Below are 11307 nucleotides of genomic sequence, written 5' to 3' on the forward strand. Positions count from 1 at the left end.
GGGGCGGCCTGAGGAGGGGCGGGCGGGCTGAGGGCTGGAGCGCACCTCCTAATTGTCCGTGACTTACAGACCTGGCGGGGCGCCCAGACAGCCCCATAAATCAGCGCGGCCACAGGAGCGGCCTGAGTGCCGCCCTCGCGCTTGGCAGGCCCGCGCCGCCTCCTGCCTGGGAGCACCCCGATGCTTCCAACTTTCCAGGCGCTGCCACGGGTGGGAGCTGGGCGGCTCCGGGCGGGGGGAGGGGGGGAAGGGGGGGAGGGGGAGGATGGGCAGGGTCCGGCCACCTTGCAGATGCCGGTTTCCGGAGCTGCATCCCTTGATTCTCCCCCCGTGGCCCCAGACTCCCCCCTTTCCTTGCAGCCTGTGAGTGTCCCCTGGCTAGAGGGCAGGCTCTTCATGGTGTGTGCGTGTCTGTGCACATGGACGTGCATGCATGCATGCATGCATGTGTACATATGTGTGTATGCACATGTACGTGTGTGTGTGCACCCCCCCAATCAGACCTGCAGCCAATGGGGTCAGCCCCTGCCCTCCCCTCCTCCCTGGGGCACAGCCGGGTGGGGGAGGGCCCCTGCTGTGTCCTGTGCCTTCGCCCTGGACGGGGACCCGCCTGGGTGGATGGCCCCGAGCGCCGAGCGTAGAGCCGAGTGGGCGGCCCCGACCCGAACGGGCTGTGGGGACAGACAGGTGCTGAGCCGGGGCCAGGCTGTGGGCGTCCAGGGACCTCTGGGCAGTCAGGGAGGCCGACCGATGGGAGCCTGGCCCAGGGGCCCCCCTGTCCCCAGGCCCAGGAGAGAAGCCAGTCTCTCCGGCCCCCTCAGGCGTGTAGAGGTGGCTTTTGGACAAACGACTGTCCCCGCGGGGGCGGCTGTGGAGCTGCCTGGTGTGGAAACACAAACAGGCCACAGGTGGAGGTGACTTCCCGCCTGACAGCTGTGCCGCCGGACGGGGTGGGCTGGCCCGTGGGGCTCGGGTTTGTGAGGTGATGTCTAGAGGCCGGCTCCCGCCACCCCCTGGGGCCGGGGAGACGGGCTCCATGGGCGGGCTGACCTCCCCAAGCCTGCCTGTGGGCGCCACCGGCTTCTGCTCACGGTCCCCACACAGACCCGCCCTCCCACGCGAGGAGCCGGGCGGGCGGAGGCCGGGCGAGGGCTCAGGGGACAGAGATGGCACACACGTGGGCGCGCAGGAATCAGTAAGGGGAGGTGCTGTTATTGGTGATTGTCATCAGAACAGCTGATTTAGGGGCCCCACGGGGGGCGCGCCCTGGGGCAGGCAGGCTGGGGCCAGGACAGCGTGCGAGTGGGCCTGCTCGGAGCCGGGCCGGGGACAGAAGCGTGAGAGCAGGGCCGAGAGCGAACGGATGGAGTGGGGAGGGCAGGAGGCCCGTGGCGGGCAGAACCGCTCTGGCGGGGACCGGGCGGCGCTCTCGGTGCAGAGGGAAGGGCGGGTGGCAGGACCGATGCCCAGGGCGCTGCAGGCCGGTGACCGGCCGCCTGAGGCCCGGGAGGAGGAGGCGTCTCCTGCCCAGCACGCTCGGCCCCAGCAGGAGCTTAGGAAGTGGGTTCTCTGGAAGCGCTGGGCACAGGGGGCTCCCCAAATCCCGGGGACCCTCGGAATCCGAGGGCAGAGTCGCTCCTGGACGCTTGGGGCCGGGAAGGACAGCAGGATGCGCCAGGCACGAGACCGGGCGGCGGGGCTTGGAGCCGGGGTCGGGGGTCAAGGTCAGACACAGGCGCAGCACAGAGTGGAGCAGTCCAGCTTGGCCGGGGGCCCCGGGCTCCCCGCCTTCTTGTTGACCTTGGGCAGCAGCAGGATGAAGGCCATGGCCAGGGCGCAGTGGTAGAAGCTGTGGACATAGGTGTAGTCCCAGTCCTGCGGGGGGAGGGCTGTCAGTGGGCCTCTGCCCTGTCCCCGAGGCGCCCTCCTCTCCCGGCCCCTCCCCCGAAGGCTCCGCGCCCCTACTGTGTGCCCAGCCCCTGCCACCGCCATAGGCTCTTCCCCGACCCCTCCCGAGTCCCCAGGACTCTGGCTCCCTGTCCTCCCCTCACTGTCCAGCCCATGCTGGTCTTTCCTGCCACCAAACCCCCGAGCACTGACGGTCTGAGCCATGAGCCACTGCTGGGCCTTTGACATTGAAGCTGAGGCTCTTCCTCCCTCCCTCCCTCCCTCCCCCCCTCCCTCCCCTCCCTCCCTCCCTCCCTCCCCCTCCCTCCCTCCCTCCCTCCCACCTCCCCCCAGGACACCTCCTGCTCATCTCAGAGGCCAGCTCTGCAGGATGCCAGTGGTGCCAAGGATGTGGGAGGCACCCGGCACCTGCTTGGGAGGGTGGCCCTGTGAAGTGGGCTCCTGCGGACGCCCCCTGTCCCCCCCCGCCCCCCCTCCCTCCCCCGCCACCTGGGTACCTCGAAGAAGAAGCGCAGCATCAGGGCCAGGGCCCCGAAGCAGAGGCCGGGGCCTATCTGCTGGGTGTAGACACTCCTGTCGGGGTACAGCCCCTTCTTCTCCTTCATCTGCTGCAGCTGCGGGGACAGCGGCCACGGGAGGCTCTTAGGTCGCAGTGTCCGCCCGGCAGTGGCCGCCCTGAGCCCCGGGGAGAGCTGGCCCCGGGCGCTCACACCCCATCATCCTCGGGGAGACACCCCGACATGTATCCCACTCGGCAGCTGCAGAACTCGCAGGAGCCCACAGCCCAGGGACACACGGGGACCCCTGCCTCCCACCCCTGCCTACCTGTTTGAGATGCAACCAGCCCCTGCATGGCCCCCTGTCCCAGCCGGCGGGGAGCCCCGAGGGGAAGGACACCCCAATCGTTCACAGCCGGGGGTGGGGTGGGGACCGGAGCACTGGGCCTGCCCGCCAGTGTGGCTCCGGGGCGCCTGTGATGGGCCGTGACCACCTTTGCTGCTTCCATGGTCAACGGACACGCAGTCCTATTTGTTAGACGAGCGTGGCCGCACGCTAACCTGGGCCCCGGCGGCATTTGCACAGAAGAAGATGGGCTCACGCCCCCACATGGTGAGATAATGCAGGTCCACGTCCCGGAAACCCGCCCAGGGCCGGGTGTCTCAGAGCACAGACGTTTTGGGTGGCAGTGAGACCCGTGGCTGCACCCCTCGTGGGAGCCCCGGGGGCCAGGCAGCACTCCCAGAGCACAGCCCCCCGTGTGGCGCCACCAAGCCCGTGAGTAACTTGGCGCTGGCTCAGGGCAGCTTTTGTCCAAGTCCAGTTTGGGGAAACGAAGCCCGGTTTCAGTTTTCTAGAATTTGCCACAGCCCGTGAGGAATCGGGACCTGCTATAGTGCCGGCAGCGCCGGGGGCGGCCACTGTGACCCTGGGTGCGGTGCCCGCAGCCCGGGAGCCCTCCTTAGCCAGTCCTGCCCGGCCCTGGGTCCTGCCTGCCCGGCCCTGCCCAGCCCCCGGTCACACACCTCCCCCCGCGGGCCGCTGCTCCCAAACCCTGCTCCAGGAGGGAGGAGCGGCCTGGCCGGCATGGCTCATGGTTAAGCATCGACTCAGTAACCAAGAGGTCACCGGTTCAATTCCCAGTCAGGGCCCAGGCCCAGGTTGTGGGCTCCATCCCCAGTAAGGGGCGTGCAGGAGGCCGCCGGTCAATGATGCTCCTCTCTCATCATTGATGTTTCTATCTCTTCTCTCCCTCTCGCTTCCTCTCTCTCTAAAAAATCAATTAAAATAATCTACACTAATAAAAGAGAAAAATGGTAATTGGTGTACGACGATACCCTTTTCATTGGCTAATCAGGGCTATATGCAAATTAACTGCCAACTATGATTGGCAGTTAACTGCCAACAAGATGGCGGCTAATTTGCATATGTAGGCACAATGCAGGGAGGCGAAAGGGAAAGCAGGAAGAAGCCCCCTGCCACTGACAGTGATCGGAAACCCAGGGGGGAGCTAAGAGCTGGGGGGCAGGGCAAAGGCGGCTCTGGGGGCCGCCTTTGCCTTGACCCCCAGCCATGATCGGAGAATCAGGCGCCTTTGCCGCCCTGGCCAGTGATAGCAGGAAGTAGGGGTGGAGCCAGTGATGGGAGCTGGGCACGGTCGAAGCTGGCAGTCCCGGGAGCTAGGGGTCCCTTGCCTGGGCCTAAAGCGGAGCCCACGATCGCGGGGCCGCTGCAGCTGCGGGTCCCCACTGCCCAGGCCGGACGCCTAGGCCAGAGGCGTTAGGCCTGGGCAGGGGCGGAGCCTGCAACCGCGGGGAGCTGGGGGTCCCCTGCCCAGGCCTGACACCTCTGCCGGAGGCCTCAGGCCTGGTCAAGGGGCCGATCCGGTGATTGGTGATTGGAGGGTGATGAGGGTCAACTCCTCTGGCTGAGGCATCAGGCCTGGGTGGGGGGCGGAGCCGGGGATTGGGGGGATATGATGGTCCCCTTGCCCAGGCCTGAAGCCTGGGTCAGAGGCGTCAGGCTTGGGCGGGGGGTGGAGCAAGCGATCAGAGGGAGATGGGGGTCCCCTGCCCAGGCATGATTCCTGGGCCAGAGGCCTCAGGCCTGGGCGGGGGCCAGAGCCAGTGATCGGGGGGAGATGGGGGTCCCCTGTCCAAGCCTGACACCTCTGGGGGAGGCGTCAGGCCTGGGCAAGGGGCCGATCAGGCGATCAGAGGGTGATGGGGGTCTATGCCTCTGGCTGAGGCATCAGGCCTGGGCAAGGGGCAGAGCCAGCAATCGGAGGGGTCTGGGGGTCCCCTGCCCAGGCCTGATGCCTGGGCCAGAGGCATCAGGCCTGGGCTGGGGGCAGAACCAGTGATGGGGGGAAATGAGGGTCCCCTGCCCAGGCCTGACGCCTCTGTCAGAGGCATCAGGCCTGGGCAAGGGGCCGATCCTGCGATTGGAGGGTGATGGGGGTCAACGCCTGAGGGCTCCCAGTATGTGAGAGGGGGCAGGCTGGGCTGAGGGACACTCCCCCCCACCCCCACCCAGTGCATGAATTTCGTGCACCGGGCCCCTAGTTTTTTATAAAAGGAATTAAAAAAAAAAAGTAGGGATGAGCGTCTGGGAGAAACATCCCCCCTCCTTCCTGGAAACAACTGCCCTTGAAAATCCAAAACAAACCCTTGGTTACATGGTCTAGAAAACACGCTGAGCCCGATGCAGGCAGCCGGGCACCCGCTCAGCCCCGAGGCCGGGCCCACAGCCCGAGGCCCTTCGTGGGGACGTGAGCAAGTGACGCTCCCGGCTGGTTAGCGAGCAGCAGCTCCGGGCCCTGCGGGGGCTGGGGGAGGAGCGGCCCGCCCAGAACAGGCAGGAGCCTGTGTTTCTGCATTCCAGTGGGTCCTGAGCCCTCCTGCCTCGGGCGGACACGGGGACCCAGCACACTCCTCTCCCGCACAGGCCGCTTGGGGGGCCTCCCGGGTCAGCCCAGGGCCGGCTGTGATCCCCCAGCGTAGAGTGGGGAATCCCTCTTCTCTCCTCTCGCTGGAAAGTCAAGGCCTGGCCGGGGCCGCCCTGCCGTGCCCTGTTCCCTCACTGGTTTCTCGGTACCTTATTTGTTCATTAACCAAATGGCTAAATAGAGCCTCTGCGCCCGGGGTGGAGAGGAGCAGGTGTTTGGAGAGCTGGCCACCAGGCCTTGATTGACCTTCCTGAGTCTGTAAAATGGGTTGTGGGCACCATCTGCCCCCCCCCCCCCTGCCCAGCCTGAGCCCTGTTCCCGGAGTGCCGCCCTCCGCATGCCAGGCCTGGGCTCTGCTCCCCGCAGGGCTTAGCCCCTTCCCTGCTCTGGGGATCCAGGAACCGGCGCTGGGTCCGTCCTGCTGCAGTGACCTCTTTAGCGTGGGCTAGGGGAGGACGTTTTGGTTCTTGCAACCAGGAGGGCCTTGGGACCACGGAGGGTCCAGGGAGGCCCGGGGACCATGTGTGAAGGACCTTGTGGGTGTCAGACCTCCGGGTGCCCAGTGAAAGGCCGTCAGTGTCGGAAACTCAGGCTGCCTCCGTACTCACGAGCAATTCCATCCTCCTGTCAACCTCACACCACATCCTCCCTTCGCATTAGAACCAAGCTGGAGGCCCACCTCCTCCAGGAAGTCTGCCCAGATTCACCCAGGCCACATCTCCAATTGGTACTGCATCTCCAAAGCACCGACTCTCTTCGAGAATAGGAGTAAATAGTCCCTATTTTCTGAGCCATTCGAAGCCAGCTCTGTGCCAGGACTTAAGAGGCGTCATCTCTGAACCAGCCCTATGAGGTGGGTACTGGACTGTAACGCCCACTTGACAGATATGGAAACTGAGGCAGAGAGGCTCAGTAACTTGGTTTAGGTCCGAGCTAGTGAGTCACAGACACGATACAAACCGGACCTGTGTGGCCAGGGCACCAGAGGGCCATGTTCTGTGTGGTTTAGCCAAAGCTGTGCCCAGCCCGCCTGCCCATGGTGGGGGGAGGTGAGAGGAGGCAGTCAGGGAAGGGGCCCCGTCTGCTGAGGGTCACATGGTACGCACCCACTTAGCCGCGATGATGAGGACGGCTGTGCCGATGGGGCCCGAGTACACCCCGTAGCCCCAGCGGTCGTGGTAGATGCGGACGGCAATGGTGAGGACCCCGAACATCATGAAGGTTGACCGCTTGGGTTCGTCGAAGTCGGCCAGTGCTAGAGGGGCCGGGAGAGAGCGCGGGACAGCTGAGCGGCCCCTGGCCCTCCTGGCCACTGCTCTCCCGGGGCAACCCGGCGGCCTGGGTGTGGGTGGTACTCCCTCGGCCAGCGAGACCCTGGGCCCAGCCCGGTCACACGGGGTCCGGCTCCAGCCGTTGCCGGGGACCCAGGAGGACAGAGACCTGGGGAGCCCGCGGGGTGGGGCCCGCCTGATGTGGTCTGAGAGATGGTAGGTGATGGGACAGTGTGCTCTGGAGGAGCCCATCTTCCCGCAAACCCGTGCCGAACTGTGGGTGTGAAGGCGGGTCTTGGGGGCAGAGCCTGGCCGGGGCAGGGGTTCACGGGCGAAGGACCTGGAGGGGGAGCCCCTGGGTCGTCCTGACAAGCCCTGGGCCAGTGTGTACCTTTAAAAGGACGTGAACGCGGGAGCTGGACTCGGGGCCCCGGGGGAGGGAGGCGGCGTCAGGGTGGGGGTGGGGGAGCCGGGCCGGGCTGCCGGGGCGACCACTCACCCATCAGCGAGACCCACATGCTGAGCGCGGTGCCGTAGACGCTGAAGTACTCCAGGAGGTCGTGCCGCACGAAGCAGAGGACCGAGAGCCCGGGCCCGTGGCAGGCGTGGTAGAGCTGCGGGAGGCCGGCCGTCAGGGCAGGGGCGGCGCTGGGGCCGGGCCCAGAGCGGGACCCCGAGCCTGTCTGTGCCGAGCCAGGCCTGTGGGAAGCAGGCCCGCCCTGGCTGGGGACCCCGGGAGAGCGCTCATGGCTCCCCCTGTGAAACGGGTCCCAGGGGTCTGTGCCCGGCTGGGCGCCACTCAGACGAAGCTGACGGAGGTCCCCTCCACCCTTTCACCAGCCTCTGGGTATGAGGCCAAGGCCTCTTTTGGGGGTGCCAGTCTGCTCCTCAGGAGCTTGGGGGGCCTCTCTCCCCACAATTTACCCTCTGCTGACGGGGCTACCCCACAGGGGAATTTCTCAGACACGCGTGGGCATCCGAACCCCCGGGGGCTTGTGGAGACTCAGGGGGCTCAGGGTCCTGAGAGTCCTGACTCAGCGGGCGTGGGTTGGGGCCTGAGATTGCTTTTTTTGCAGGGGTTCAGGCTGGTGCCGGTGCTGCCTGCCAGTGGGGAACCCACGTTGAAAACTACCGGTCTGCAGCTGTCAGCTCCTGTTCCTTTAAAGTGCGGGGAGGCCGCAAAGACCCCACGCCCACCAAGCACAGCGCCCCGGCGCCCACCCGCCCCTGGGCTCTTACGGTTGTTCGTCCAACATCTACTTTAACAGCGATTTCCAGAGCGAAAGGCCCGTATGGAATATTTTCAAAGCCGTCAACTTATTCCTCACAGAAAACAACTCTCCTTTCGGGCACACATTTCGTCATGCGAAGTCGTATTTAATGACATGACGTAATTATTTTGACAAGTTCCATGGGCATAAACAGGCTGGGCCGGCACAATGGCCTGTTGATGGGCCCAGCTTGGCGGAGGGCGGAGGTGGACAGACAGCGGCGTCCGGAGGCGCCGGGCGGCTCGGGGCAGGAGCCTGGGCTCACCTGGCGAGTGGAGCAAGTGGGGTCAATTTCGAGCCCTCACTGGTTGCAGCTGTCGGTGACCTGACACTCAGGTGCACCGAGGGGCATGTCATTAGAGGCACGGGGTCCCCGAGCAGGGGCGAGAGACGGTCCTGCGGCCCTGCTCTGCTCAGACCCACTCAGTGCTGAGCTCTGGATGTGCCCAAGAAGAGGCTAGAGGACAGCAAGCAGCGGGGGCCATGACTGTGGAGTGGGGAGAGGGGCTTCAGGTGCAGTCTGATCAAGGTGCTCAATCCCTGTGGGGCAGAGGAGGGAGGAGGACTCTGCTCCCTGTGGCTCTGTAGGCAGAGCCAGGCCCTGTCAGTGACATGGACGTTCTCCGGCCTCCCTGTTCCACTCGAACTGCGTCTCCCTCAGCGCCCCCAGCCTCTCCTCCGTAGCACAGATGACCGTGTACGATTCCAGACTTAGTACCTCTGATACTCTGGGCAGTGTCTGTGCCCTGCCCCCACCAGGAGCAGGAATAATCTGTCTCATCCTGGCCGTGACCCCAGCTCCCCTCAGGTGGTGCTCAGCAAGTGTCTGCCCTGTGAAGGCAGGGCCAGGGGGGCAGGGCCAGGGGGGCAGGACCTGGGGGGCAGGACCAGGGGGGCAGGGCCAGGGGGGCAGGGTCAGGGGGGCAGGGCCAGGGGGGCAGGGGCAGGGAGGTAGGGCCTGTGGGGTGGGGGTGGGGGTGGGGCAGGGAGGAGAGGCAGGGGGGCAGGGCCAGGGGGCAGGGGCTGGAGTGGTTTAAGGAGAGCTGGTCCAGGAGGGGCCACCCGAGGCCCTTGCCGGGTTCGTCTCTGTTGGACAGGTGGGCAGGTGAGGCCTCCCTTCACCTTTGGGGGCAGGGGCAGGCCTGGCCCGGCGAGGGGTTGGCAGGGGTGGGCGCGGCTGGGCGCCTGGTGGCAGAGAGCTACCTTGCGTGTGAGCTGAGGCCAGCGGCTGGCTGCTCAGGGCCCCTGCTGTCAAACGGGGCGAGAACCCCCTCTCCGTGGGGTGGGCCAGGGACTCCATGTGACAGAGCCCGGGGCCGGTGTCCGGCATGGAAGGGGCAACTGTCAGGGAGGGTCCCGGTCGGACACGGCAGGAGCACGTGGGAGGCAGACCTGGCGATGCTGCCCAGGGCTTCCCAGAGAAAGGGGCCGCGTGTGGCTGAGGCCGAGGACATTTGTCACCGGAGGCAGCTGCCCTGCCATTCGGGGTGGGCCGGGCGGGGCGGGCGAGGCCGGGTGGGGCGGTGGTGGGGACGCAGCTGTGGGGCCAGCTCAGCCCGGGAGGGGGGAGGCCGGCTGGCGGGGCCTGTGGTGGCCTGGGCTGGTCTAACCGGGGCCTGGGCAACGAGGCCCCAGCCCCGCCCCTGGCCCTGAGACCTGGTACCCGCACAGGAGCCCCACGTCCACCACGTGCCCCATGTCTCATCTCGAATAGACATCGTGGCTCTCACCCGAGCCGGGTCCCAGGAGGAGCCACTGGACCGGCTCAGCCCACGGCCAAGGAAGCCGAGACCAGAGCTCGCCTGGTGCTGGCCAGACGCGGCTCAGCCTCTGGGACTCAGGTCTTTATCTGCCCAATAAGCGGTCACAGCCCCAGGCTCACAGGGCAAGTCCGCGCCCTGGACGCTGGCTCCGGCCGCATCACTGTCGCCGAGGCCTCCCCCACCCAGAGGTGGAGAGCCGAGCCCCCGGGAATCCGATCCCATCCGAGGACCCGGGCCGCCTGGCCTGTGAGCTCCCAGCTTGTCTCGCTGCAGGCCCCACACAGGGCACGAGTCTGCCAGCACGCGGGTGCCCACAGGGGTGCCCACAGACTTCACCACCCGCTGCCCGCACACCCTGGCGCTCGCCCCCGGAGGCCCGGAGGCTGGGGGGCCGAGGCTGGCCCCGGGCGGGAGGCCTCCCCACGACATGCGCCTCGGGGAGCTGGGCTGAACGAAGGACGAAGGACGGGTCTATGGAAGATGATCAAGGACACAGAGGAGCCACTTTGCGAGTCCAGCAAAGGCCTCGGGGGAGCAGAGACGGGAGGCAGGAAGGCACTGCGACCAGAGCGGGGACAGATGCGCGGGGGGATGACTGCTTAGCTAGGTAGCTACACACACAGACAGAGGATTGATTGGGTAGGTAGATACTTAGGCAGGTAGACAGACAGACAGACGCTAGAGGGATGGATGGACCGGAGAGACACACGGAGGGTCAGGGGAACAGAGCTGGAGGGAGACACCAAGCGGTTTAGAAAGAGCGAACCCCATGGGGATGTAATTCCAGAAACGAAGAGGCAACCAGGCACAGACAAAGAAAAAGAAGGAAAGGAAACGGGTAAGATGCAGACAGAAAACAAGGCGCAGAGAGAACCAGTAAGAGCGACAGAGCAGGGCAGAGACCCACGGGAGACGGGGTGGGGGAGGGGGGCCCAGAGAGACTCATCCGGGCCTATAAATAGAACGAGAAAGAAGGGCCGAAGAGAGAGACAGGGAAGCCCCAAGGAGACGCGAGCAGCGCGAGGCCCCGTTCGGGGCCAGCTCCCCAGTCCTGGAGGCGGACTCCCCGGCCCGGCACATTCCCGAAGCTGCTCACCCCTCCTGGGCCTGGCTCCCTGTCCTCCCTGCTCAGCCACCCTCTTCTTATAGCCGGAGCGGGGGGAGGGGGAGAGGGAGCCACGGTGGCCGTGAGTCGTTGCCGGTGGCCAGAAAAGGGCCCCTAAGGGCTTGTCCTCAGTGGCCTGACCCTGGCCCCTGGGAGGGGCTTGGTCTCACTCACACCAATTCCCCGAGCGATTTCCTGGCGCCAACGGGGAAACTGAGGTCAGAGGGGAGGAGTGGCTCCCCCAACCCTCTCTCGGGGACTCCGGGCTTTTTCTTTCATCTCCAAATCACTTTCTTCATCAGGAAATAGAGGAAAGGGTGGGGGAGGGGGAGGGAGACAGCCCCTCTGCTCCGCCTGTGGGGGGGTGCCCCACCGGGTCCCCCCGCCCCCCACCCCAGGCCAGACTCACCGCCACGAAGAACATGGTGAAGAGATAGACCATGGCCTCCATGTGGAAGCGCCTCTTGGCAGCGATGCTGGCGGTGGGCAGGAAGGCCAGGCTGCTGAGGGTGGGCAGGAGCAGCTTGGCCACGAGCGACCCCAT

The 11307-nt window shown here is 66.1% G+C and overlaps 1 protein-coding gene across 1 annotated transcript; it reads right to left on the reverse strand.

The window, feature by feature from the left end:
• Positions 1–1197: 1197 nt before the first annotated feature.
• MYMK (myomaker, myoblast fusion factor) lies at positions 1198–11307 on the reverse strand (the record flags this gene model as incomplete). The annotated part of the gene is made up of 5 exons (XM_081103318.1): positions 1198–1875; positions 2406–2522; positions 6460–6608; positions 7124–7238; positions 11173–11307. The coding sequence occupies 5 exons, from the start codon at positions 11305–11307 to the stop codon at positions 1726–1728; spliced, it is 666 nt and encodes a 221-aa protein (XP_080959444.1). The 3' UTR covers positions 1198–1725.

Source organism: Myotis nattereri (genome assembly GCF_964212035.1).
Source record: "Myotis nattereri genome assembly, chromosome: 12".
Lineage (NCBI taxonomy): Eukaryota > Metazoa > Chordata > Mammalia > Chiroptera > Vespertilionidae > Myotis > Myotis nattereri.